The sequence below is a fragment of the Macaca fascicularis genome, chromosome 5, assembly GCF_037993035.2.
Source record: "Macaca fascicularis isolate 582-1 chromosome 5, T2T-MFA8v1.1".
Classification (NCBI taxonomy): domain Eukaryota; kingdom Metazoa; phylum Chordata; class Mammalia; order Primates; family Cercopithecidae; genus Macaca; species Macaca fascicularis.
This window is the reverse complement of record NC_088379.1, coordinates 126138068-126165114: the sequence shown is the minus strand read 5'-3', so window position 1 is coordinate 126165114 and position 27047 is coordinate 126138068. Positions and strand designations below refer to the sequence as shown.

At 39.4% G+C, this 27047-nt stretch overlaps 1 protein-coding gene across 5 annotated transcripts in view; it reads left to right on the top strand.

The window, feature by feature from the left end:
* Positions 1-3213: 3213 nt before the first annotated feature.
* Positions 3214-27047, top strand: part of NDNF (neuron derived neurotrophic factor) — a 36923-nt gene continuing 13089 nt past the window's right edge. Inside the window, exon 1 of one of the 5 annotated variants that reach the window (XM_045392826.3) lies at positions 3214-3416. Coding sequence is in view for 1 of the 5 variants with exons in the window: in XM_005555820.5 (XP_005555877.1) it covers positions 4291-4316 (26 nt within the window). In the remaining 4 variants the exon portion in view is untranslated. Of the gene's footprint in view, positions 3417-3770; positions 4317-4961; positions 5106-19364; positions 19482-27047 lie in introns of those variants that run through there. The other 4 variants (XM_005555820.5, XM_015450786.4, XM_045392825.3 and 1 more) reach the window with 4 other exon arrangements.

Genomic DNA, 27047 nt, shown 5'->3' with positions numbered 1-27047 from the left:
AAAAAAAGTGTGTGCCAAGTATCCAAGTCTGAATAACCATAGTTTGTCTGTCAGTTGTTCTTTCAAGTAAAAATATGTCATATAAAAAAGCAGGTAGTTTAGCTCACAAATCAATTACATAAATGTTTTCGTTCAGGATAAACAACTGTACTTCAAATGCTGCAGAAGAGCTTTATTTGTGCCCCCCAGTTTGCCATACAGAATATTAAAAAGACATAGTCAAGAGTTAAAATTTAATAAAATAAGTATTTTTTACTGCTTCATCAAAGACATTCTTAAGTGAAACTGACATTTGGAGCAGTAAAAAATACAATAACTACTAGGATAGTTGGGTGCCACTGTTTTGAACATGCTAAGGTGCTAGCAGTTTTACCCACCATTGCTTTTGTATTATCAGTGCAAATGTCAACCCAGTCAAAGAAGGCAAATTATGTCTTAGAATCAATATGAAACTAGCTTTGTCCTTGCAAATCTCCCCTGAAAGTATCTCAGAAACCCCCACGGGTCTACGAACCACAGTTTGAGGACTGCTGCCTTAAAACATAGGTTTCAACTAGTAGTTCTCCTAAACGGACTGAAGTTCACTCTTGGTTTTATAGTAGTTTTCGGCTTTTTCCTCCAATTGCATATTTATGAATTTCCCGACTTAAAAGTAAATGCAGATATAAATATGTAAATATCTTGCAAACACTTGAATATGTTATACTATCCAATCCTCACGAAACATCTGTAAGTCAACTATAATTTATTCCATTTTTATATTTGAAAAAAGCCACTGATGCTCAAAGAGGTTTTGTCCTACAGCAAATAATTTTCAGAGTCTAGAATTAAATATAAGCCTGTTTGGCTAAATAATGTATGTTCTATCTAATATAGCACACTACCCAAGTCTCTCAAAACACTGAAGATACTTACATATGTATGTACATATAAATAGATACAATGCCACTGGTTTTATTGGTGGCATAGTTTTAGAGAAGACAGAGTATATTGATATACGCAAAACACAGATTTTTTGATGAATTTTATGAAATTCACAGAGTCCTTATGGAACTTTCCTACACAGTCAGGCCTGTCATTAATTGCCTGAATTAATGTTGTCTCTCTAACATCATTAGCACTCAGTTTCTTCTTAATGGCAATTTTAAATCAATATCCCAGTCACTGGTTCATTTGAATTTCCAATCAACCCTGTGAAATGCACAGGGGTAGATAGTGTTGCCTCAATGTACCAAAGAGAGAAGTGATCCTCATACACATAACGCATAAACTACAACTGCATTGTTCAAGAATACCAAGACGTTATGTAGTGGAGCAGCAGCTTTTCAGTCTGGTTGTCTTCATCTGTCTGCCTCATTCTACCCTGGTCACTAGCCCTGTCCTCCCTTGGCTTCATCGGTCTTACTCTGTTCCTCTCTGGTGTTCATCCCTTTGTTTTGCAGGGTCCTCTTCCTTCATCCATACCTAAGACATTGGTGTTCTGCCATGTCCCATCCTAAGTCTTCTCTTCCTGGCTGCCTTACTCCTCCCCCATGCTTGCCAGACACCTGAATGTACCCTTCCAGCTCCTATCTACTCTCCTAGGAATTCCTCTTTTGGCTGCCTACATGGCAGGGCACCCAGATGTTACAGAGGCACCCCCAACTCAACAAGTTAAGACAGAACTCATTACATTCCTCCTAAAACTGCTCCTCTGTGTGTTTCTCTTGGCTAGTGGCACCATCCCTGCCTTAGTGCACCAGCCAGAAAACGGAGTCAGTCTAAACTCTCTTCTCTGCATTACCCTCTATGTCCAGTCAATCACTAAGCCCTGTCTAGTGTATTTCCTAAATATCTCTAGAGCTGTCTCAACCTCCCAAATAGCATTTCTGCTGCCTTAGTTCAGACCTAATTTTTCCACTGGAAATAACCTCACTGTGATCTCTTTTCTATTTGTCTTGCACAGTGAAACCAGAGGAAACCTTCTAAAACACATCATCTGATAATACTTACAAACCTTAAAATCTTTCCTAACTTAAAACCTTTAACAGTTTCCCAATTACTCACCACCTCCAGGCAAGTTCTGGCTCCTTACACCCAGAGAGCCTCGTGTGGCTTGGCCTTGCTTACTTCACCTGCAGTCCAGCCGCACCTAGTCTCCTAGTTTCCAGGACACACCGTGTACTTTGACACTTTCCTAACCTCTTCACTTGCTTCTGTTTGTGGAATGCCCTCCCCCCTCCCACCACATGCTTGTGCTTCCTTGTCCTTCAGAACTCTACACTGAAATCTCTACCAAGAGAAGCTTCTGAAGAGGAGTTAGCTGTTTCCTTTTCCATGCTCCCGTACGACCAGGATCCTGCATTTATTATAGTGCTAATCACATTTTCATTTATGCCTCTGTCTCCCTATCAGGCGGTGAGTTCCTTAAAGGCAGCACCATCACCTCTAAATCTCAGCACCTAAGACATATCTGGTACACAGCAGGGGCTTCATAAGTGTTTGTTAATGAATGACCCAGCGGTCTGCTCTAGATATCTCCTAAGTGCAGGACTTTTCCCACCTCAACGTCTCATCTGCGAAAATTATGCTTGCACAGAGATCGGAAATGTCCTTTTTAGTGTTTAAAAATTTTACGAAACTATTTGTGACATATAAACGGTTTTATAAATGCATTTCCTGCAGTGTTTTCATGTAGGAGCCACAAAACTTTAGGAGCTGCATTGGTCCACCCTCTGTGACCAGCTATTTAACAAAAAAGATCATAGTTCTTTCTTAATATGACCGGGGTAAGGCTGATTTTCATCTTATCTACCTTAATTTCATTGTGGCAATAACAGAACTAGTGTTTTCAATACTGACACTATATCTTAATAAATAATTATATATTATTAGAACTCATATAAAATCAGGTTTGCTGGAAATCAGGTTCTCAGTTGCAAAAATGAGATCACTAAATCAATCGGTACTTTTTTTTTTTTCTTGGTTTTCCTAAGCCCAGGCCAGGTTGCTAATTAGGTAACTTCTTATCATAATTACCTAGTCAGCCTTAATGGCTTCACACACTCTGCTCAGTTTCACTGGTCCTGTAGGGCCGCTTTTCAATTGTTAAAGCAGCTGCTGAGTTTCAAACCGGAGGAGGCTCGGTCTGCGCCGAGGGGGAAGCGCTCCCTGAGTGAAGGCTGTGATAGGCAGGCGTTCGGGTGAAAAGTGGGACATGAATGCACAGTTTGCACACTCTGCTTTCCGCCTCCAACCACCAACCTTCTGGATTTAACACGTCCCCCTCCCTGCCCCCAAATCAACCCCAGAGTTTCCCTCTATTGTGCACCCCAGTCTCCTTGACAGGGTGATGGTCCCGCGTGCGCGTCTGCTGGATTTTGCAGCTTTGTCGGGGACTCGGTGGGCCTCCTTCATTCTCCCCGAGTGGCACTGAGGTTAGGACAGCAGTATGTCCCTTGCGATGCCGCCCGCGAGGGTCCTGTTTGGGAAGCGCTGGGTCGCTGAGCAGGGTGGTGTGTGTGTGAGAGAAAGAGAGGGAGGGAGGGCTACAGGGAGAGAGAAAAGGAGGGAGAGGGTGTCTGTGTGTGAGTGTGTGTATGAGTGTGTGTGTGTGTGTGTGTGTGCGTGCGCGCGCGCTGGCGCGCAGCGGGAGGGAGAGAAGGAGGGACAGAGGGGGAGGCAACGGGCAGAGGAGGGAGGGGGCGGGCGGGCAGCGGTGAGGCGGGAGGGGTTAGGGCTGGGAGGGGTAGAGACTCCGGGCTTCAGCGGTGACACTCGGGAGCGAACACACACTCCCCGCTTCCAGCCGCGAGAGAGCGGAGCTAACTGAGCTGCGCACCCGCCACCGCCGCTGCCGCCCCGTGCGCCCGGTTCTCCCCGCACCCCGCGCGGCGCTCCAGCAAGGCGCCTGTGCGACCCGCGGCCGCCCGCGAAGCCCGCGCCAGCCCCGCGGGTCGCTGCGGCATCCTCCCGCCGCCCAGCCCCCGAACGTTCCCGGCCGTTTAAAAGGACCTCCCGCAGCTTCCAGGCTCTGCCCCGGGATTCCCCAGCCCCGCGCGGCTCCCTACTCCACTTCGCAGCAACTTCGGCGGCCGACCGCCGCCCGCCCTCGCCCGCCTTTGAAGTTTGCTGTGCAGACTGCAAAGTTGGGATACTTCAGCGGATTGAATTTTTCTCTTTTATCTGCCTCCGTCCCCGCCTTCCAGGCTTCTTGTTCCTGAATATTGGTGCTTAGCATCTTGGCAGGGTCCGGGGACGTGGACTATTTCGCACACCACACCTCGGTGAGGGATTTTTCCTCTTTTCCCTATGAAAAACAAACAGATCTTTTTAAGGTAAGTGGGGAGAGGAAAGCAATGTCCCAGAGCCCCGACGCCTTAGCCCGCCACCCCTAGACCTAGCACAAGGAGCGTTCACGCCCGAAGGGTCATCCGAGATGGGGGCTCGAGGCGCGCGCCCTCAAATCGTCAGGACCCAATAAGCTTCTCAAGGGCGCCCTATCAGTAGGAACTGAGGGCATGAGGGACAGGAGCAGGTTTCTCTCGTTTTTGTTTGTTTTGTTTTTGTTGTTTGTTTTTAATTTAGCTGCTGTCGAAGCTGGGCGGCCCGGAGAGATGTGAGGAGGTGGACAGACAGCGCAAGGGCGGGGAAGACCTGGGACCCGGGAGCTCGGGGTGCGGTGGGGTCCGGGGAGCCGCGGAGCCTTTATCCCGGACTTAGCCTGGACACTTACTTTGCCCGCCTGCCAAGAGGGCTGTTGCCTCCCTCTTCAGGTTCATGCCCTCCGCCCGCCGCTAGGGAAAGTCTGCGGGACTGCGGTTTTGCAGAGGGTGTCTGCGTGTGGGGGAAAAGCTAGAGGTCCAGGCAGCGCGCGAGTTCCTGATGGGCGTCTGGGAGCTGCGCAGCCGGGGCCAGGAGTTCAGTTGGCCCGACCCCCAGCCGCTCTGGCTCCTCATTTGTCCTCTGCATGGTAGGCGAGCATCGTTATAGAAACTTCCTTGAGCTGAGTGAGGTGGCCTGGGACCGGCTCATACTTTCTTCCGGGGAGCAGAGCGGCCACCGAGGTGACGCCCGCTCCGACCCCAGCCCGGAGACTCGACTTCGTGCCCTCGTCCCTTCTGTGCGTGAGTTGGGGTTCGCTCTCACCCGCGCTACCTTTCTTCCTGAGCGGAGTCGCCGCGGCTCCGACAACCTAGGAGTCTGAACGAGTGATTCCAGGTCCCAGCTGTTTTCTTGGAGGCACTTTGCAAACCGCTGAATTTGGAGTGCGGTTTCTTGCATTGTGCGCTCTGGGTTCCCCTTTCTTCCCGCACCCTATGCCAGGCCCAGGCGTGAGAGCTCCCCGCAGTTCCCCGGACCCGCCCCGCACCAGCTTCTCGGAGTTTGCCGCGGGCACCTCTACGCTGTCTCTGAGCTGTCCCTCCGGCCAAGTGGTGGTTCCCCTCCCGGCCCCCTTCGGGGCGCTGTCCCTTTCTTGCTCTTGGGTACGCGTGGCTCCCTAAAACCAAGACCTTGAGCGGGAAATGAACCTGAGTATATGCCTGGGTTTTGTTGTTGTTATATTTTTTCCTTCTTTTCTTTAAATTTATTTACAGAGTTCTTTTTAGCAACTTTGTTGGGTTGATAAATTTGCTTCTCATCTGTCGATCCCGCTAAATCACAAAGAAGAGTTTATTTTTTCATTTAGTTGCTGCTCTCTCCTAACACACTACCCTCTCTTTCCCCCCTCCACCCCTCCTCCTCCTGCCTCGCTTCCTGAACCCTTTTTCTTTTCTGACGGAGGGAATCTCCGCACCTCCTCCTCTCCTCCTCCCACCCGGTCCCTGAGCGCCTGTGAGAACCAGGGGAGTCATCAATGGAAATAAATAGGACCCCGCTCCATTCTCCGCCCCCTTCAAACAAGTAAAATCCTCCCTGGGCTCGCAGAAGTAGAGATAAAACATCCCTCCCCGAGGGAGCGGTTGCGGGGGATTTGATGGGATTGAATTGTTTCATTATCTTGAAAGAAGTGATGGATGGATCCGAGAGGGAATATGTATATAAAGCAGAGTGTGGTGAGGGCGATCGGTATGATTATTCATTATTGTTTGTTAAGAGTGATAATAAGGCCGCAACCCTCGCTCAGACTGTGTTTATATACTTGGGCTTGAGTTTATGTCAGTCTCTTATTACAGTGGTTTCAGAAAGTGAAAACACCAAAACGGTATTAATTCTTCAGTCTTTCTGCATATGGGATTAATCAAATGTCAAAAAAGATACTGTCGTTTTACCAAAGTTTTAATCTATGAACTTTTAGAAGGTTGCACTGTCATAAAATGTCATTTGCCTCCATCTGTCTTCTTAAAGTTTAAAAAACTTGGCAACATAATTAATTATGGTCCCAATTCCCATTTTCAATCTAAACCTATATTCAGGATTATATTAAAATACCCCATCATTTATTCCTCAAAAGTGACTCTTATGAGTTTAAATTCTTGGAGGGGAGAGAGGGACAACTGGGAATGAGGGGCCTAGGAGTTAGAGAAATTAGTACTATTTCAGATTTCTCTAAAAATTCCTTTACTTCTTCCTTTAAAGAAAGAAATTACAAGGTCCTTCTCTGCACAGTTCATCACTTCAGTGAATGCCCTTAATCTTTACCACACACTTGAAACATAACAGCTTGCAGGCTTGTCTCCATTATTGCTTTCATTTTTGTGTCAGGACATTTTATTCATTAAACCTGAACGTCAAAGACTGCTTAGTGTGGCAGTAACACTCTGTTTTAATTAGTAACTATCATAAAAAAGAAGCTAGAACTCTGTAATAGGCCTAAATTGCTATGAATTATGTGTGGTTTAAATTACGCATTTATTTCATCAGAAATGAAACCATGAATATAAAACATCTTTTAATCACTTGCAGATACAGCTTTTATCTCTTAAGATGTAACAAAATATGTAATTGAAAAATATCCTTCTGAGGATAAGAGAAGCCCCCACCCTCAGTTTATTTGTCCTGGGTCTGTTTAACATTCACATAGTAAAGTATGAATGTTAAAGAGTAAAGACTATTGTCACAACATTGCCAATATCAGGCCGATGGAATGCTACCTTGAAAATAGCCACAGTGGATCAGTTGTCAACTTAATGTAGAGACACTTCCAGTTGGCTGCATGAACCTTCCTGTTTCAGATTTTAGTTTTCTCACTTGGATTTATTGACCGGAAAAAAAAAATGTATTTTAAAACTCTTAAATTATTTGGCATGAAGGGGAGAAAGGTAGAAATAAAATATTTATTTCTATAGCAGTTCTCTTCAGCCTATCTAGAGGTCAGAATTTTTATTTTAAAACTGATTGTGTTTTTATTGTCGTTGTTAGGACATATCATTTTGGTATGATGGATGAGTAGATATTGGAAATGGAATAATGATGACAGAATCAACCGAGAGCATAGAAACAGAGTGTGAATTCCACATCATATGTGCTAATTAAAATTATTTTAATCTCCTTTCCTTAGTTTCTCCATGATAAGGTGGTCGATAGTGACCAAGCAGTGCTCTCTCTCTCACTTTTTTCCTCCCTGCCTTCCTGTCAGGTCTTGCTTTGGGGAGCCATACACCTGTAGTAGCAGCTGAACCTTGCCAGAGTCAGTCGCCATCAGCTAATCACTTGGAAGAAAGTATGTCTCAGTCATCTGTATTGGGTCAAAGGCAGGGATACCCAATATAACCAACAAAATAGTTCAACTAATTCATTTGACCCTGAAATAATATCTAGAACCTCTAAATGTTTATTTTAGAATGATTATTCTAAAGAACATAATTTATTCTTCCCCTGCGGGCTCATAATCATTTAATAGAAGCCACAGCATGGTTAATAGTAAATAGTAAACCATACGAAATCTTTGCTTTGAAAGCTGATTTTAAAATCAAATCCTCCAGTATTTAAATACTCTATTTTAAAATACTTTGCATTTTATTCCCTGAAGTTAGGATAAATTCTGCTGTATTTTTCCACTGTATAACAAATGTAATATTACATGACACTTAGCATGCATGCAGTCATGCTTCCATGTTAATTTCCTCCTAGAAAAAAAGTAAATATTTTGCTGCTGTTGTTAAAAAATAATCATGTAGTATGAGACAGAAAAACAAGAATGCTAATATTTATTGAATCACCTGGTGGGATGTTGACCATAAACTCAGTTATATTTTTGTTGAAAATCACACCATTTCAGTGTAAGTTTGTTTGCTTGGCTGTGTGTGTTTCACGTATTTCTTGCCTCTTCTGAGATGACACCTGGCATTTGCTGTTCCAGTGCCTAAGCCAGTGCCAAAAGCAGGTGTATCCGTGGCTACTTCCTTCCTAAACACACAACTCAAAGATGCAATATCTACATCTTTCCCATTCCTTCTGGTACTTTACTAAAAACTGCAAACCAACAAACACATGAATTTTAGTCTTTTGAAATATTTGGAAAACATGTAATGTATAATGTTAATTCCCCCAATAAAAGAAAAAAGTTGTGGCTTGTTTTGATTTTAAAAATTAAGGATAACAAATTTGATAAGTGTGGTATAAAAGCAAGCTAGCAAAATGTGTCTGTAGATTCTTCACTTTGGGATAAAGAGACAAATTTGGCCACAGAACAACTGGGTATTGGGCCCTATTACAATGCCATTTTTTTTTCAAGGAACTCATTGAGTTAACTTTGATTTAAACTTCACTTTAAAGTCTACAAACCTCAAGTTTATGAGAAAGGTATAGAAACTTCCAATATTATATGTCATTATTCTTTCAATAATTTCCGTATCCTTTGGAAACTGATTTTAGTAAGTTAGTTAATAGGTCTTGGATTTCAGTTGTTAATTTTTTCTGTAACAAATTTGAACATGACACAATTAATATTTTATATATTTCTCTGAAGTATTTATTTTTAGCTTCACTTATGAAATCTCTGAAATGAATCTTTTCTTTAAAAAAATATGGCTAGAGGTAGTAGCATAAATATAATTTATCAAATGTCTCTTTCAATTCTTCTTTTAAAATAATTTTCTGTCTTTTTTATAGTTAAAAGAAAGACATTTTTAGGAATAATGGTAAGATTATATAAAGTTTGGAGGGTACTCAATAAAAATATGATTACACATGATTGGGAATCAACCCATTTGAGTAGGACTCTTAGACACTGCCTCCGTAGTGTGGAGACTTTTAAATATAAAAACCAAATTATAAAAACAGTTCACAACATGCATGCACGTTTGCTTTCTAATTGGAATGATTTCAGCTAATATCACAAATAGTGGTGACCAGCTGAAGTAAATGGAGACTGTATAAGTTTCTGTCAGTGTTTCTTCTCTCTAAGAGGAAATCAAGGTAAACACCCTCTTCGTCCAGCTGTGTGCTCTGAGAACATATATTCCACAATCTAAAAACACAGCCAGAAATATGGACTATATTCAAATATGTGTTTTATCAACAACTGAAAATCACCATATCTTGTCTTCTGAGGAAATGCCCTTGTATACACAGATGTAGATAAAATGGGAGACTGAAATTTAACATTTTCTAAAATAAGCAGTAAAATCTGAACTCATAATTAGACCTGTAAAATATGATATCTTGTTTTTGAAATCACCATGACTATTTTTAAAATTTATAATGTAGGGACTATGAACAAGTTGGTATATACAAGACAGACAATGCCCTATCCTGGCAGTTGGCAAACAAACTGTTGTCAGACAGTTGGGGGTAGTGTTGTGGTACTTACTTGAAAATACTGTGTTTAAAAGAGAAAAGCTAGTATAAAAGGGCCTGATTGATTTATTTGGGATTACTTTCTCCAATTTAGCTGCTACAAGTGTATGGTGACTTCTGGAGCGTAGATGGTTATAATTTATATTATGCTGTAGTGAAAAGTAAACCATAGTAATCCGTATACACCTCAGAGATGGCTTTGATGACCCTTTTGCGTGCAAGTCATAAGGATACTAAGTCTGTGGGCCTTGCCATGTGGAACACTATTACTGGAATAAAATGCATTTCCAATTAAATTATCAGAGCTATACAAAAAAACCTCCATGCAAACGTAAAAGTACTTGATTCATTTGAGGTATCGTCTTTAAAAAAAATACATTTAGAAGCACATAATAACCACATTTTACCCATAATAATACACTAGTGTGTGTGTGTGTAGACATGATATAGGTCTAAATATTATGTATATGTTGGTGGCCCTCAATAAATGTTGTCATTTTACATTAAATTCCAACATTCACAACATTTACTGATATTATCAAAAGCTTCAAATTTGGATTGATTCATAAGTCGCTGCATCCTGTAATTCAAGAGAGATTTGTTGCCAACAGTGGGACAGAGATCAGAAACACCAGCGCTAGCTAAGACACGTAGTTAACTGGGGAAAAACATCAGTCGTTTATTACTGTGCCTTCCTGAGTCTCTGATATTGTCAGTTCTTTGGGTGCTATGTAAATACGTTACTTTTTATGGTAAAAGAAAACTGCCTGTTAAATGTGAGGTAAACATTTAACACTTTAGTGATAGCAATAGCAGGATTCACCATACTAGTAGAACTAACAGGTGGGTTACATGAGAGGTGGCCTTAGAGGTACCCTGCTCCCAAGGCCTCTCAGGTACCAAAACACTACCTCAAAAAATATGCTTTTTTTAACTTTTAAAGTAATTTTATTTTTCAGTGTCCTCTATAAATATGAAAATATTTCTGCAATAGGAAATGGGTAAACTGATATCAGCTAACGTTTTACAAAGGTATTTTAATAACGAGATCAAGCCAGGTCACTTAAGACAACATTTTAGAAAGAGGTTATTTTATACATATATATGTATAAAATATGTATGTGTATAATATATGTGTGTGTGTGTATTTCATTCTTTACACGTAAAAGTGAATATAAATAGGTCTTTTGGTATTTCCTTCTTACACCATAATGGGCAATTTGTGCCCCGCAATGAAGCAAAGAGGACACCCCCTTTTAGAGACCTCTGCTTTCCAAGGTTGACACTATCAGAAGCTGTCCAGGAATTAGAAAAGGACATTTGAAATTATCTTTGCAAGGTTAGGCCCAGTGAATATTTGCATTTAAAAGCTTGTCTTTTAATTACAGTAAAGTGGAGGATGCAAGATACTCTTTTAAACAATCAAAGTGGAGGTTGCCCATTGCCTCTCAAATCGTACTGAACAGATATTCAGCTTCTGTTAGTGTCAGCCTCATAAAGCGGAGGTCTCTAAAAGGGGGTGCCCTCTTTGCCTCATCGTGGGGCAGAGATTGCCTCATTATGGTGTAAGAAGGAAATACCAGAAGATCTATTTATAGTCACTTTTATCTGTAAAGAATGAAGTCAAGTTTTGTGAATATTGGTTAATACTGTATAAATTAACAAAAGCACTCTTACTCAGGATATCAGATGGCCATGGAACAACAAAGAACAGCAGAGGTGACAGCATGTGTGAAGCAAAAATAATGCAAGATAAAAATAATGACATTCTGCTAGGTGCAGTGGCACAGCTATAGTCCCAGCTGCTAAGGAGGCTGAGGCTGGAGGACCACTTGAGCCCAGGAGTTTGAGGCTGTAGTACACAATGATCTCCCTTGTGAATAACCACTGCAGTCCAGCCTGGGAAACATACTGAGACCCCATCTCTAAAAATATGATGATAATAATAATATTATAATCAACTCTGTTTATAAAACACCTCTAGAATTAACCAGAAAAAGATATAAAATGTACAATTATATCTACTATAATTATCTATGATACTCATCCCAGTATAGAGTGCTTTTAAGTATTTTTTAATGTATTATGAGTATGTATGTTTGTATACAGATTCACACACACAAACCCACACACATGCATACACATTTTCTTAAAATCACAATTCTTTTTTTTTTTTTTTTTTGAGACGGAGTCTCGCTCTGTCGCCCAGGCTGGAGTGCAGTGGCGCAATCTCGGCTCGCTGCAAGCTCCGCCTCCCGGGTTCACGCCATTCTCCTGCCTCAGCCTCTCGAGTAGCTGGGACTACAGGCGCCCGCCCCTGCGCCGGGCTAATTTTTTCTATTTTTAGTAGAGACGGGGTTTCACCATGGTCTCGATCTCCTGACCTTGTGATCCGCCCACCTCGGCCTCCCAAAGAGCTGGGATTACAGGCGTGAGCCACCACGCCCGGCCTTAAAATCACAATTCTAAGAGGTTTGGAGACCTCAGTGTAGACAACACATTACTGAGTGAGAGGCGTTGAAAGGAAGTGAGCAAGAAGCCAAAAAAGCTCTCAAACTAGTCACTATTTTCAATATTATTCTGTTATTTGTAGAGGTATTTCATAATTCCTCTTTTATGAATAAATACATATATTGTGCTCCATTATGTTTTGAAAATTTCAGTAATCTGAGAGTTTAAAATGTTCAATCCATCATATTTCATGTGTATTGTGTTACATTTTGAAGTTTTTCTTTGACATTATATTTTTTCTCAGTAATGCTGTCAGTTATTAACTAATGTTAAAGTTGTTTCCATGCTTTGAATTTCACAATGGAAGTGGAAGTGGAAATGATTCTCTTTATTAATAATGTTATATCTTTATATAACCCTTGATTGTTTACAAGGCACTTCCACATCCATCACTTTCCTTAACCCTCACAGCAACCCAGTCAGGAAGATATTCTATCCTCCTACTCCTGATAAATCTGACTGGCCTAAACTCACAGAAACTTTTTAAATAAAGTGGTAACTCTTTGGTTTTAGAAGCAAAAATGTTTAAAAACGTAGGCTGAGATTAGTTGCCAAATTAATTTGTCTGGACAATTTGCTTAGAAGTTTTTTACAATTTAATTATTCGGAATACAACTTATTTAGCCTAAATCCACAAGACCATAATTGTAGACTGTCTATGCACTCACTGTTTGTTTTTGGTAATAGTTAACTTCTTAGGGAATTTTAAAAGGGGAAACTGATTAAACTTTTTTACTTGTAAATCATTATTTCAGGTAAAACAGAAACAAAAGTTACCTTTGAGAGTAAAAAACACTAGTTACAAATGGCACAAAGGGCTAACAGTGATACCTAAATCCCCGTGTCTCTCCTTCCAGAAGGTTAAAGTCTTTTTTAATAGGGGAAATCATTGAAAGTGAAGTAATCTCTGAACATGCATAGGTTCTGATGTAAATCTCCCCTGGCCCCCCACATCCCCAGTCACCATTTGAATAGATTCTCCTCCAATCATAAAAGGTAAACTAGGTTGTCAGTTTGCTTTATTAAGTCTACTTATAGCCTGAAATCATCTCTTGAAATCAAATTTTCTCTCTTCAGCCCTCTTTTTAATTAGTCCTACTAACCCAGTCATTCAAATCTGGGTATTGCAATGTTCTAGGATATGCTATTTGTTGAGTTTGATTTCTCCTCTCTCTCTCTCTCTCTCTCTCTCTCTCTCTCTGTGTGTGTGTGTGTGTGTATCTGTATGTGCACATACATGTGACAGACAAAGCCTTTCACATACTTTAGAGACAAGTTATCAGAAAAAGGAAATAATAAAATATATTTTCTTCAGTAAATAGAGGCCAATAAGAAAATTTGGGATTCGAAAAATAACTCATAAGTTTATTAGAGACACATAACCCATGATATTGAAACATATTCCAATTATGTATGGTAGCTGCAATCACTGAAAAATCAATAAGCTTGCAGAACGCCTTTTGAAATCAGAAGCAGTTAGTAGTAAATTTACCTATCAAGTTATTCCATTATAATGTTAATTCTGTGGCATTCTTGAGAGGCACGAGTTGAGGTTAGATCAGTTCTAAGATTTTAAAAATTATTTTAAAATTATTTTTTTTAATTGGATGAAATTATACATTTCAGCAAAACGAGAGCACCTATAAACATATATAAAAAAGATATGCCAAAAATTCCAAAAGTTTAAAACCCTTTAAAATTTACTAAGAAAAATAAGTTCAGATAGTGAAAGTATTTATACACTCAGCACTTCAGCCACCAAACTCAGTCTATAATTTTTTTTTAAAACTTCCACATTTAAAGTTTATTCACACTTACAAAGCAGTGACAACAACCAAGTAGTTTCAAGACTTCTTTTTCTCTTGGCAGGCTCTATGTTGTGTAATGATCACTGAACATTGTTGACCGCAACACTCACTAGCTGCAGCTTTTTCCTTAGTGCTTCCCTTAAAAAAAAAAAAAAAAAAAAAAAAGGAGAAGAAATACCACACCTCACTGTATATCTTACTTCCTTCGGGGGGAAAGGATTACATAATTGTGGGTCTGAATTCCCATATTGTGTCAGTACTTGTGGTTTGTCATCTCTCTAATTGTTGGAAGTTTACATGCTTGTATTATTTCATCACAATTTCCTATAAACTATTGAAAACGACTGTGGGATCTCTCTGTGTTGTTTGCCTTTTGAAAGTGTACTTTAATCATCTCTTAATCCAGAAATAATAATGCAGAACATCCCAGGAACTGATCCTGATCCTCAGTGCTCTGATCTCGACACGTGCATCTTAAATCCTTTGCTAGATATAGTGCCTAAAGAGCCTGAGCACACTCACCTTTGAACCAGTGTTGATCCAGTTTTGTTTATTAAACAGTGTTGATGTCCTCAGATACGGTGTATGAAGGATAACAGAAAGCATATTAAGAGTTTACAATTATTTTTGTGATTATTTTTTAAAATCCAACATCTTGGCCTTTACTCTGTGCTTCTAATGAGTATCTAATTGAATAGGGTCCTAATCTTTTACCTGATAGGTGAGGTAAATAAAGATGGAATAATCTGATGCTGAAACTTCTTCACATATCTCTGTTTTAAGAGTAAGTCAAGATGTGTTTTTTGCTGCCGAATGAAACATTGCAACCAGTTTTGACAAACTGGCTTACACTACTTGAAGATCAATAGAACCTTTTTAATTTTCAAAGAGCATTCATATCAATTATTTCATTTAATCTCATAGCAATCCTGGGAATAATTGTCTCTATTTTGTAGATGAGGTAATTCAGATTGAAGGGGATTAAGAGACTCAGTCAAAGTACCAAAGCCGATCATGGTTTAATCAAGGACCTCTTCAACTTACATCTTTGACTCAGATCTTACTCTTAAGTTGAGTGATCTTTTTCTATTTTGCTTTGGCAGCCTTTAAACTGTTTCAAAACTTGACTAAATGAATAAATGCATGACTAAATGAATAAATGCATGAATAAATGAATAAATACACGAATAAATAATAAAAATTACATAATAGTTGGTGGGGGGAGAGGGGGAAGTAAAGAACAGATCGAAAAATAAATTCAGGTGTTTGCAAGAAAACTCAATCCCGAATTGATGAGGAACTCAGACATGGGAAGAGGTCACCTGAGACACTGAACTTTGAGCCAGCAGAAAAGAGAGAGAAAGAAAAGGAAATGATACGTTACCTATTCTTTCTCCAAATTGCGAGATTGTGGCTGTGAGGGTGATCTGGCTGCGACATTTGTCACCCCTTTGATGGCCAGGGTTGATTAGGCTGATCTGGCTGGCTAGGCGGGTGTCCTTTCCTCCCTCCCTGCTCCATGTGCATCCCTCCTGAAGCTACGTACTCGGCCAGAGAGGATGACCGTCCAGATGGCGGGGGACCAGTCTTTGGTCAAGGGTGTATGAGTAGCTGCGCTCCCCTGCCAGAACCTCCAAACAAGCTCTCAGATTACTAAATTATCAGGAACCAATGTCTTTGGAGAATATTTTCTAATCTTTCCAGAGGTGTTTTTGTGTGTTTTGGGGAACTTGGATTTTATAAGAGGGCTGATAGAATAAATACATATTTGAGAACTGTTCCTTTTAAGTTACTTTCTTTTACAAAAACAAGTTAACTTCATACTTCTGTGCCCTCACCTTTTTTCTGGAAGTAATATTTCCAGGACATGGAAAGGATTTAACCCTTTTAACTCTTTAAGGTCACTGGTACATCTACTCATTCATCTATCTATGGATTATGTAAGTTTTATTATAGTTTTTTAAAATTACTCTTTTGGTTATGTCTTGTGCTTTGGCACTGGAGGCCACCACACATCCTTTAATAGTAAATACTTAGGCTTTAGTGCTGACCCATCAAAAGAACTGCCGGGGACGTTGGGGGTAAAGATGAGGGAGAGTTGAAGCTTCCAGACCATCAGATATTTCGGTAAATGTGGGATTAGGCCGACAGAATGAAGCATCACCTTTTTACTCTATGCAATTTATTATTCTATAGTAGTAATAAATGGTTTCTTCTTGATCTCATTTTATTTATTAGTAGTATGTTTGCAAACTCTATTTAAGTATATGAACAAACCAGAAACTTTGGTGTAATTTTGAATCTTGTCACCATCTCCTAAATAGTCCATTGGTCCATTATTGGGCTTTGTGATAAACACAAAGTACTCGAGGGAATAAACTTTTTTTTTTTTAAATGTAAAAGAGGTAGGCTGGGCACGGTGGCTCGTATCTGTAATCCCAACACTCTGGAAGGCCAAGGCAGGAGGATCACTTGAGGCTAGAAGTTCAAAACCAGCCTGGTTTTGAACCTCGTCTCTACAAAAACTAAAAAAATTAGCTAGACATGGTGACATGTGCCTGTAGTCACAGCTACTTAGGTGGCTGAGGTGAGAGGATTGCTGGAGCCTGGGAGGTCAAGGCTGCAGTGAGCCATAATTGCACTACTGCACTCCAGCCTGGGTGACACAGCAAGACTCTGTCTCAAAACTAAAAAAATAAAACTAAAGAAAGAAGGTAGAGAAAAGAGAAAACTGAAATAGTATTGATATAATAATATTTCTTAGAACTAAGAAAGGATATGGGCAATGTCTCTCCCATTCATACCTCTCCCTAAATAGAGGTTTAAAATATTAAAACTTGGTAGTCAATGAAAATTAAAGATCAGAAAGTTCTAACAATCAAAATCCCAGAGATGAAAATCCTACTGCTGCTACTACCAGATTATAGGTCTTCATGTTTTGGAAGTTTCAAAATAAAAATACAAGAGAATCGCGAGATTGGAAGAGACAGACCCATCCATCACCTAAAAATACATGAGAATAGCGAGATTGGAAGAGACAGACCCATCCATCACCTGGCTATTCAGGTGCAGTCCATGAACTGTCAACATCAACATCTCTTGGGAGCCCGTTAGAAAGGACCATTCTCAGGACTTACCCCAGACCTGTTGAACCAGAATCTGCATTTTAATGGGAAAACAGTGATTTCTGTGTCCACAAAGGTTTGAGCAGCATTTCTGTACGCCATTCCTGTGCTCAGATCAGAATAGATCCTAAGCAAACCAAAATGTACATGATTTCAGAGGAAGGAGGCCCTCCTGAGTAATATGCTATTTTTGTTCTTACCAGGACATTTTTGTGTTCTTAAAGACAGAAAAATGCATCCTTACACCAGGGTCCTGGATCATCCAGCACATGTCATCACCATATGGCAGCCATGCCAGTGGATGTCCATGATGTCCCCCTCAACAGATTAGAGATATGCTTCCAGACTATTTAGGCTTCACACAATAACCTATTGTATATAAGTTTAGCACCCATAAAATTGTCAAAACATTCATATGTTATTTGCTATTTAGCCTATATTCTCCCGAAACAAATTCTGTACATCAGCAACGGTAGTCAACTTGAATGTTCTTTTTCATTTATTCGTTATGCACCCACAAAATGTCATGAGTATCTGCTTGACGTTGGGCTCTGTGGTCAGTACTATAACTTGTAGATATACGTAGGATTCCTTTTCTACCCTTAGAAAACTCCAGAATGTGTACAAACAATTTAAGATGGTCTTCAATAGAAATATGAGCATAGATAAATGCACAACCAAATTTCTCTGTCATTGTTGAGGATTGAGTCTTAAAGAATGAGTAGAAGTTTGCCACCCAGAGAGGCAGTAAAGGCATCCTAGCAAAAAAAGTGGCCTATGCCCAGGCTAGAGGCACTTACTGGGAATATGAAGCAGAGGGTGAGGAGCTTGTAGGAAATGAGTGTGGCAGAGTGCAGGGCTTGAGAGTGAAGGACCTCGTGGGCTGTAGACTTCATCCTCTGGGTAATGGGAAGCCATCTGACTTTTAAGTTTTTAGAAGAGTGAAACAGATTTTTGTTTGTAAAGATGCCAATGTCAGTACCATAGAAAATGAATGAGATGTTGGAAAAGGGTATGAGAGCAGTTAGGTGAGACACAATAAGTGGATGATTTGAGGCATTGGCAATTTGGATAGAAAAGAGAGAACAAATTTTGGAGAATATGCAGCAAGTAGATTGGCAGGATTTGAGGATTAATAGGACATGGGGATTGAAAAGTCAGATAGCATGAAGGTCCCTAGTCTCATAACTGGAAAGATGGTGCTGCTGCACTGGCATGTCCTGATTTTCATGCAGCATCTTCGTTTACCCTTCAGCTGCCTCGTCAGGACCTCCTGTTACACTTCAATCCACAAACATGGAAACCGAGGCTTGGAGCAGTTGCATCATCTGCCCACAGTCACAGTGGTATGGAGGCATTCTGGCAGAGGAAGGAGTGGAACTCAGATTCAAATTCAAGCCTGACTCTTGAGTCTTGAAGCTAAGAATTAGCCTTGAGGGTTTGGTAAACAGCCACCCCTAACTTCTTTGCACAGTACAGAAATTTTAGGAATTTTTCTGATGGGAGGTATTTCAGATTGCTTTGCTGTCTACTGTTAGCTTCTTGAAAACAGTATAATTCGGCAAATATTTATCTAATGCCTACTTTATACAAGAAAACTAAAAACAGGTATGAAGGGAATATAAAGGGGAGTAAAAGGTAATTTTTTTTCATAAACTTGTGTTATATAAGCCCCATGAAGAGCTTTTTTATAGGGACAAGAAAAATATAAAAATAACTATAATTCAAGTTAGACGAGAAAGTAACGTAAGAAACAAAGTCTTTGGTTTCGCCAGAGGACTGTAATTCCACCTTATTGGCCTCTGAAGTTCCCAGGGGACTTGGAGTAGGCACTTAATAAACACTGGTTGACTTATTGACAGTGTACAGGGAGAGCTCAGATAACAAACCATCTAAGTAAACACCACACTGTTGCAATCCTATTAAGAATTTCCCCGGAGATTTTATAGCCCTGTTTTGGGTATCTCACTCCGGAAAGTCAGGAAGCATCCTCCCTCTGTAGGGACACTTCCTACCTTTCAAACTGCTTCCTTCAGTGGAATGGCTTTGTCAGATATGCCTTTATGTTGCTGAGCTCCAAGCTCCTTCCTCTAAAACCGCGCTGACCATGGGGACTGGCTGGGCGAGCCGGAAAGCCTCTAATCCGTCTCATCTGATAATGGACGTCAGAGCATCTGGCGTCCTCCCTGGGTTTAACACTGGCCAGTTATTCCTCACCTGACCTGACTGCCGTGCCCGGTGAGCCAGTGCCTGTCTTACAGACCCTGTGACTTGGCAGCGTGTCCCTCTTCGTGGCTGATGGTTGCAGTTAACTCAGGTGAGGCAGGTTCCCAGGTGCGAAGCCTGGGAGACCAGTGTTTGTCTTTCTGCTGTCTCTTCTCCGTGTTCTCATCTGTTAAAAGTCCTTTCTGCTTCCAAATTTGCGTGGCTCTGTATGGCTTACTCTTCATGCGAGCCCTTGCTGAAATGTTCCTTCCTCAGAGAGGGTTTCTTGACCAGCTTAGAAGGGCCCCTTCTTCCCAGCCTTCACCTTTCCAAAGGTCCTCTCTAGTCCCTTATCCTGTCTCATTTTCTTTAGAGTGCTCAGTGCCCTTTGGGATCATTATACTAATTATACTTTGTTCTTTACTTGTTTTTCGTCCCTCTTATCCACTGAGTATAAGCTCTACAAGCTCAAGATCTTCACACTTCTTGTTCGCTGCCTCATTCCCAGCATGTCAGGTAGTGCCTAGTACAGAGTAAATGCCCTACACATATTTGTGGAATTACCCACTGAACTCCGTAATCCCACCATGCTTGCTCTTTTCTGTTGTCACTGCTTTATTAGTGGGTATTGCTTCTTGTTACATCACTGGAAGTTGGGTTATAAAAGATTTCTTTGACGGAAACTTTAGGGAGGATGCATCCCATGTGTTGAACAGACATCGCCAGCAGAATCACCAAGGCAGTTTTTAAAACCAGGTTTGTCATAAGAACAGAAACATCTTTGAACTTAAATCATTTTAAGTAACTTGTCTTGTTAATATGGTGAGTAGAACTAGAAAAACCTTTTGAATGTTTAAGATCCTTTAAGTAGATAGTACATATGGCCTGAGATAGATGGAAAATATACAAAAATTCAAGGTCATGACTGAATGAAATGATTGATAGTTTTTTAGTATCTTTTTTTCTTGCTGTACTATTCTGTTTTAGTCTTTCAGTTTTATCCTTGCTGTTACTAACAAACAAAATCAGTAGTTATCTCAGTTCGGAAGAGATAGTGATGGTTCGATTTGATCCATCAGTAGTGAGCATTTAACATGCGTATTGCAAAATGTATGAAAAGATTGCTGAGCTGCCCTATGGAGCATTATACGTCAAAGCTTGGTGTCCGTCCTAAAGATGCTGCCAGTCACTTCCTTACTCTCTCTAGCCTGGTTTTCTTGACTGTCTCGGTGACTGCAGTCAATTCCCTCCTAGTCTTTTCTTCACTGAGCTCACCATCTGCCACTTCCTGCTAGTACCTGTGTAGTTCACTACATTCCGGATTACTCCATTGCCTTTAGAATTCCTCCAGGGATGGTGCTTCTTTCCAAATAAGTGCCTAGTAGCATAAGTTATATGGTATTTGGCAGGTGTGAGTTTCTAGGAAGGTTCATAGATTTTATTTAGCCTATCTGTTTGGATACAGCATATGAAGAGGTCTGGTCACATATACCAAACCGTAATATTTTCTTGTCAGATTTTCTTTGTACCTTCCATATCTGTCTTTCTTAATTCTGTTTCTTTCTCATTTACCATAACCACTTTCCAGGACAAAAATATGCCTTCGAACTGCTTTCTCCTCTGGGTACTTTTAACAAATGGGTTGGCCTCAAATAATATGCATCCCTTCACTTAAAATTTAAGTTCAAAGAAGCGACTTCTTGGGGGGCGGTGCATGTGTGTATGTATTGCCTTTCTCTAATATCTTCAACCATCCATGTGTCTGGCAGATCACATTTCCCACCATGATAATTGAAATCAGTCTTTTATTTTTTAACCACACTTTCTACTAATTTCCACTGTAGCCTTTCCTCATTTATGTTTCTCATCATTTAAAGAGAATACCTTCCTCTTTTTCTCCTCTCTTCTAATACCTTCTTAAATATAATAACTAGTTTTTAAAACTGCATCTAAGATAGACAGCTATTCAGGCTATTAGATGCCACCTGAAAATTCTGTTTGACTAATTTATTTCTCTCATTTCTTCCATCTTTGCATTACTTTCTATTTGTCATTTTATCATATGCATGTTCCTACAATCAATGTGTTATTTTTTATTCCTCTTTTTTCCTCACTTCCTTCCTCCAACTTACCTGCACATTCTGGCAATCCAACTGCAAAACAGATCCCCAATTTTTCCATTATTCCTCATCTCCTCTCCAAAGTTGAAACAACTACCATCTCTACCATGGGCAACTGCAGTAGCCTTCATCTCGTCTTTTTGTTTTCATAAAGATGAAGTTGTTTTCTGCTTTTAACACTACCTCTTCTCTGAAATTCATTTTCTACACGGTAGACAGGGCTATTCCTGAAAAAGCTTGGATCACTTCATGGCCTTTCCATGCTTAAAGAGCTTTCCACTCATGCCTGTAATTCCAGCACTTTGGGAGGCCAAGATGGAAGGATCACCTGAGCCCAGGGGTTTGAGACCAACCTGGGCAACATGGCAAGATCCCTTCTATACAAAAATTTAAAAACTAGCTGAGTCAGGTGGCACATACCTGTAGTCCCAGCTACCCAGAAAGCTGAGGTGGAAGGATCTCTTGAGCTCAGGAGGTAGAGGTTGCAGTGAGCCATGATTGCACCACTGCACTCCAGCCTTGGCAACAGAGCAAGACCCTGTCTCAAAAAAGTTGGCGGTGGGGGCCTTTCCAACACACTTGGAACAGAATCCAAACCCCTTAATATGGGTGTAAATCTTTATGTGATTGGCATATACTTGGTGCCGAGATAACTTACTTGGTCTTCCATTCTTCCCTCCCCCACTCTGTTCCACACTGATGTCCTTTCCTTTTGTCAATACCTCATGCTTAGTGCAACCTCAGTGCCTTCACACCAGCTATTTATCTGCCCAGAATGCTTTTTCTCCTGGTATTTATTTGCTTCATTGGCTTCCTATTGTCATTCAGATGACAGCATAAATGTCATCTCCTCTAGGAAAACTTCTCTAAATACTCAATCTAAAACAGCCCATCACCACACTTTCACACAAGCCTATTTTAGTTTTTAGCATAGCTACCAGCAATGGTGTTTTCTTGTGTATCTGTTTATGTGTTGCCTGTCACAACCACTAGAACACTCACTTCCTGAGGTCACAACTGTTCCTAGAAGAGTACCTGGCATGTAGCAAAAACTTATTATATAGATATTGAATTAAAATAATAAATGAGTGGAAATGCTGACATTGGACTCTGTTGGCTGGGCAGGTACATTTTGCCCCATAAATAGATTCTAAGTTCCTAAAATATATATATTTTTTGAGACCTCACAGTACCCGGTTGAGATTGGAGCATGACATCAATACTTGACAAACTCTTATTCTCTTCATCTTTGCTCTTTTGGACATATTTAGGTTTTGGTATCCTAAGAAATCCATGGAGTGACTTACTGAAGAGTTAACTTCTTGGATAAAATTGCTATAAAAAAATCAAATTTTTATGGTGCTACACACTGCAGGGACTCAATATTTTTTGTTGACCACAACAATTCATGCCTCACCTTCCAGGCTGATATGTGCTGTTGCTAAATGCTACTGGCGCACTGCCATGCTCCATCTTAGCTAAATTTCAGTAGAGAATGACATATGCAGTTTGTAAACTGCTTTGGGGAATGTTGCACAGGAAGTCATTTTCATTTTGTTGCAGATCAACAGGAAATAAGGCTTAGTTGCCAAACAAAAGCAAGAAAAGCAACCAAGCATATTATTCCTTCCTTTGGGGCTTTCTAAGAATCATTAGCATCACCTAAGACAATGGAAGTTATCCCAGCTATCTCAGTTTCACATGTAGAGGACATTTTGATAGGAAGAAGGTATTTAGTATTTTGTTCGAGTTTTTCTTTGCATTCTCCCATACACTGCTTTTGAACTTTGTCATATCTTCTAATCACCCATCTGATACATTTTAAGAGTTTTACTCCTTTCTTTATTAAAATGGGTCTGGCTTCCTGAATTACAGACTACTATCTATGGGACGTTTATTTCGGCCAATTCTATTGTTCATTATTCTTCTCATTGGCATTAATATTGATGGGAATACAAGATTACTTACTTTAAAATCTGATCCTCTTTGAAATAATTCGGATTGTGTAGGCTTGGCCATCTTTTAAATTAGAATGCCCTAACGTTATCCCTGTTATGAACTCTGCATCATGAGACTCAGAGGGAGTGCATGACAGAATGGAAACTTTATTCGAATCCTTGGCATGTTTTAATTTCACATTGCTTTTTTATATTAATTTAATTTCCTTCCAGAAGGAAAGTTGGCAGTCATTTAGAAAAGTGCTAAGGGAGGTTGGAATGATTGCAGTTGAAATGCATGTGCAAGTCCCTAATCCATAGATTATTGACATAATGAACTCTAAAACCCTTAATAATCATGCCACTGTGCACTGACAGCCTGCATTTAGAGAGCTTTAGTGCATGAGTTCTGTACATAATGTCGGTTCTACTTTGTTGAGCTGGGTAGAAGTTGGCATGTTATCACAGAGCGAGAGCTCACCTAGCATGTGCCAGAGACCACTCCTCAGGGCAGACCAGGAATCCTTTACTTCCATCTGCTTTATTTCTCCCTTTTCAAATATGGAGATGTCAGTCTGTAATAAGCTATATTTCCTTCAAATTTTTAACAGATTTGGATTTTTAAGAACAACTAACTTCAGACATTTTCATTGCTTGCAAAAGAAAACAAAATAAAACAGCTTTTGGGAATTCAACTTTTGATTGTTGCATTTTTGCCTTGAGGGAATCCGTACATTCACGCTGACACATGGTGGACATTCAGTATTAAAGTGTGCAGTCCCCTTCGCTTGCTGCCCAGCAAGTCAACACCAGACACAAGGCTCTTCCCCCAACCAAAGCTATATATGTTTTTCTTACACCTTGACCAAATGCTTCAGATTTATTATCAAATGTGACATGAATGATTCAAACAAAAACAAATGCCCTTGAGTTTAAAAATGGAAATTTAAAAGACTAAATATTTGCACTTAGGAAAATAAAATAACAGAAATCTCTGTGGCAGACCATTGCTTGAAATTATTCTCGCTAAATTATAATCATACACTTTCCACTCTCTTTAATTAAACATTAGATTCCATTTATTCTCAATACATTTGCTTCAAGTAAATCAGAATGCCCATCCTTTTTTGTCATTGTAAATTTATTTCAACTTCGTGGCCTGCACATGATCAGGCACATTAGGTAATTTTTATGCGAATCTCAGTGATACTATATATTTTTTCAAATTTTATACTTTATGTTATCTTTATACTGATGAATCTGATATTAAATTTTATAATATGTAACTTGTATAAGAGCTTGATGATATTTTTGACAGCTACATTTATACATTTCTGCAAAGAACTTGTTGTTGGTGTTGAAGGGATGGAGGAATTTGTTTTGATCATATTATCACAGGTAGGTAAAGCTGTTGGCTGCTGTTCTGAGGAAGCTACAGTTTGAGAAAGGTCACGGTGCCTTAATTTATATCACGTCTTCTATTTTGAGAGCCTTGGACCATTACATGAAAGGCCAAAAGAACTTTATATCTACCAGATTTGCAATTGTTTGAATTGCTCAGATAATATAACCAAATAGCAGTCTGTAAATATTAAAGACAAGCTTTCTCTAGTGGTTGAAATAAGAGTCTGCTCTTAAGAGTCTTAATTGTTATATGTGGTAAAACCATTTAGTGGAATTTTAAGAAAAAAAAGTAGCCAGATTTATTTCTTATCACTGTTCATACAATTTCAAATAATAAATGTTAGCTAACTGAACCAGTGGTTTAATCAAGGTGAATAAATTGACTTTCTGATCTTATGTAATTGCAGATAAATTTTGCAAAATGACAGTAGTGGAACTGCTATAGACATTCTGGGGCAAGTTTAATTTTTTAGGTATGTTGTGCTTTTTTTGTGATGATAGAGGCAATTCTGGGCATTTAATTGATACAATAAATTACTCAAACTCCCTTTAAAGTTTTACTTTGCTTGTCACTGACCATTTTATAATTCACAAGCATTTCCACAGGTCTGTGGGAAAAGGATATGCCAGGTCAGTTGGACTGTTTAATTTATCTAAAAGTTCCATAGACTATGAAGTTCAAATTAATGCTAAAGAAAGTCTTAGAATTGTTTGTACATGCTCAGTTATCCATCATTTGCTCCACTCCCTACTCCTTGAAGAGCAATAAAAATGCTTTAAATCTATTCACTGACATTTTCTTTAAAACCGGAGGTGATGAAGGGGAGAACAAGTACCCATCACCATAGTCCTAAAATATTAGAAAGAATCCCTTCTCCACATCTCTTGAGTTGTATAGTATTTACCTGCTCACCAGAAAGTGGGCAGCAGATATTCCATTTTTATATTTAAAAGTTTTCTCTTTGGGGACTACTACTCATTTGCCTTAACTCCAATATCAACTGATCGAACTCATAATGTTTCTACATTTTTGGTCTAAAAATATGTGTGTGTGTATATATTCATACACCATATAAACTAATTATTTACTTTGGATTATCCAAACCCATCTCTACCTTTGTAAGTATAGACTATATGGTTAATCTTTGGCCAGTTTTATTTCCCCTTTTAACCAATAGGATATTGGCATTCCAAAGAAAAATATCATATCACCAATAATCTGTTTTCTAAAGATTGAGGTGTATCAAATCATTAGATCATTTTTATTTTCTCACCTCAGTTTTAGCAGTATCTGAGGACTTGTGCCAAATATGAAGAAGGCCTTTGACAACATAAAAATAGCAGAATTATATATTAGCATCTATATCTTTTATTCATTAGCACTTTTCAATTGAAACAAAGTCAATTTTTTCAGTTACAGAATAACACTACCAAGTTCTTCTGGGTTGTGGATAACTGTGCAGCCAAGTTGATCTGCCTAGCAAAATAAAAATATTTGGAATTATCCTAGCAACTTTCAACTTATGTTTGAACTAAAGCCTCAGTTGTAGAAAGATAGCAAGATTTGTTGCTGTGCAAACACATTTCCTACATCATCCACCAGATGGCCATGAAAAAAGAAATAGTGCTTAAAGTGAAACTCTGATTGATGTTATTTAATGTAAAGTTTAAATCTGGATAAGCTCTGTCTACCTAGAAGTAACAAAAAGAAATGAGAGGAAAAGTTATGCCATTAGAGGGCACTTTTGTAATTTTAGGAAAAAAGTCTGTTCTTATAAAGCAATTTAAGGCTTTTGCTTAAGAAGAATGAATTTTCATTGTTTATTCTAAATGACTAGTTCTTAAACTGTGTATCTGAGAGAGAACATTTTATTGGGAGGGGAAAATGTGTAAAATCTTAAAACCACCATTTGAATAATTTTTATCAGCAAATGTAAGTTCTAAAAATATATACAATGTATCTGCACCGTCATTTTTTTGATTAGCTATATTCAGTGCTTCTTTTAAATACATTTTAACTTCTGCCTGTAACCTCACCAAATCGAACAAGCCATCAATGCTCCCTAATATTTAAATTTTTCCCCAACAGTAGTTGCATGTTATTAGATAATATTTGTAGAACCAGAATCTGACAGAGTATAAATTTCTGTGTTTGGGGTCCATACTAGTTTTTAAAACTTTTTTGAAAACTGTGTTTTGCTCATAATTGGTATAGCA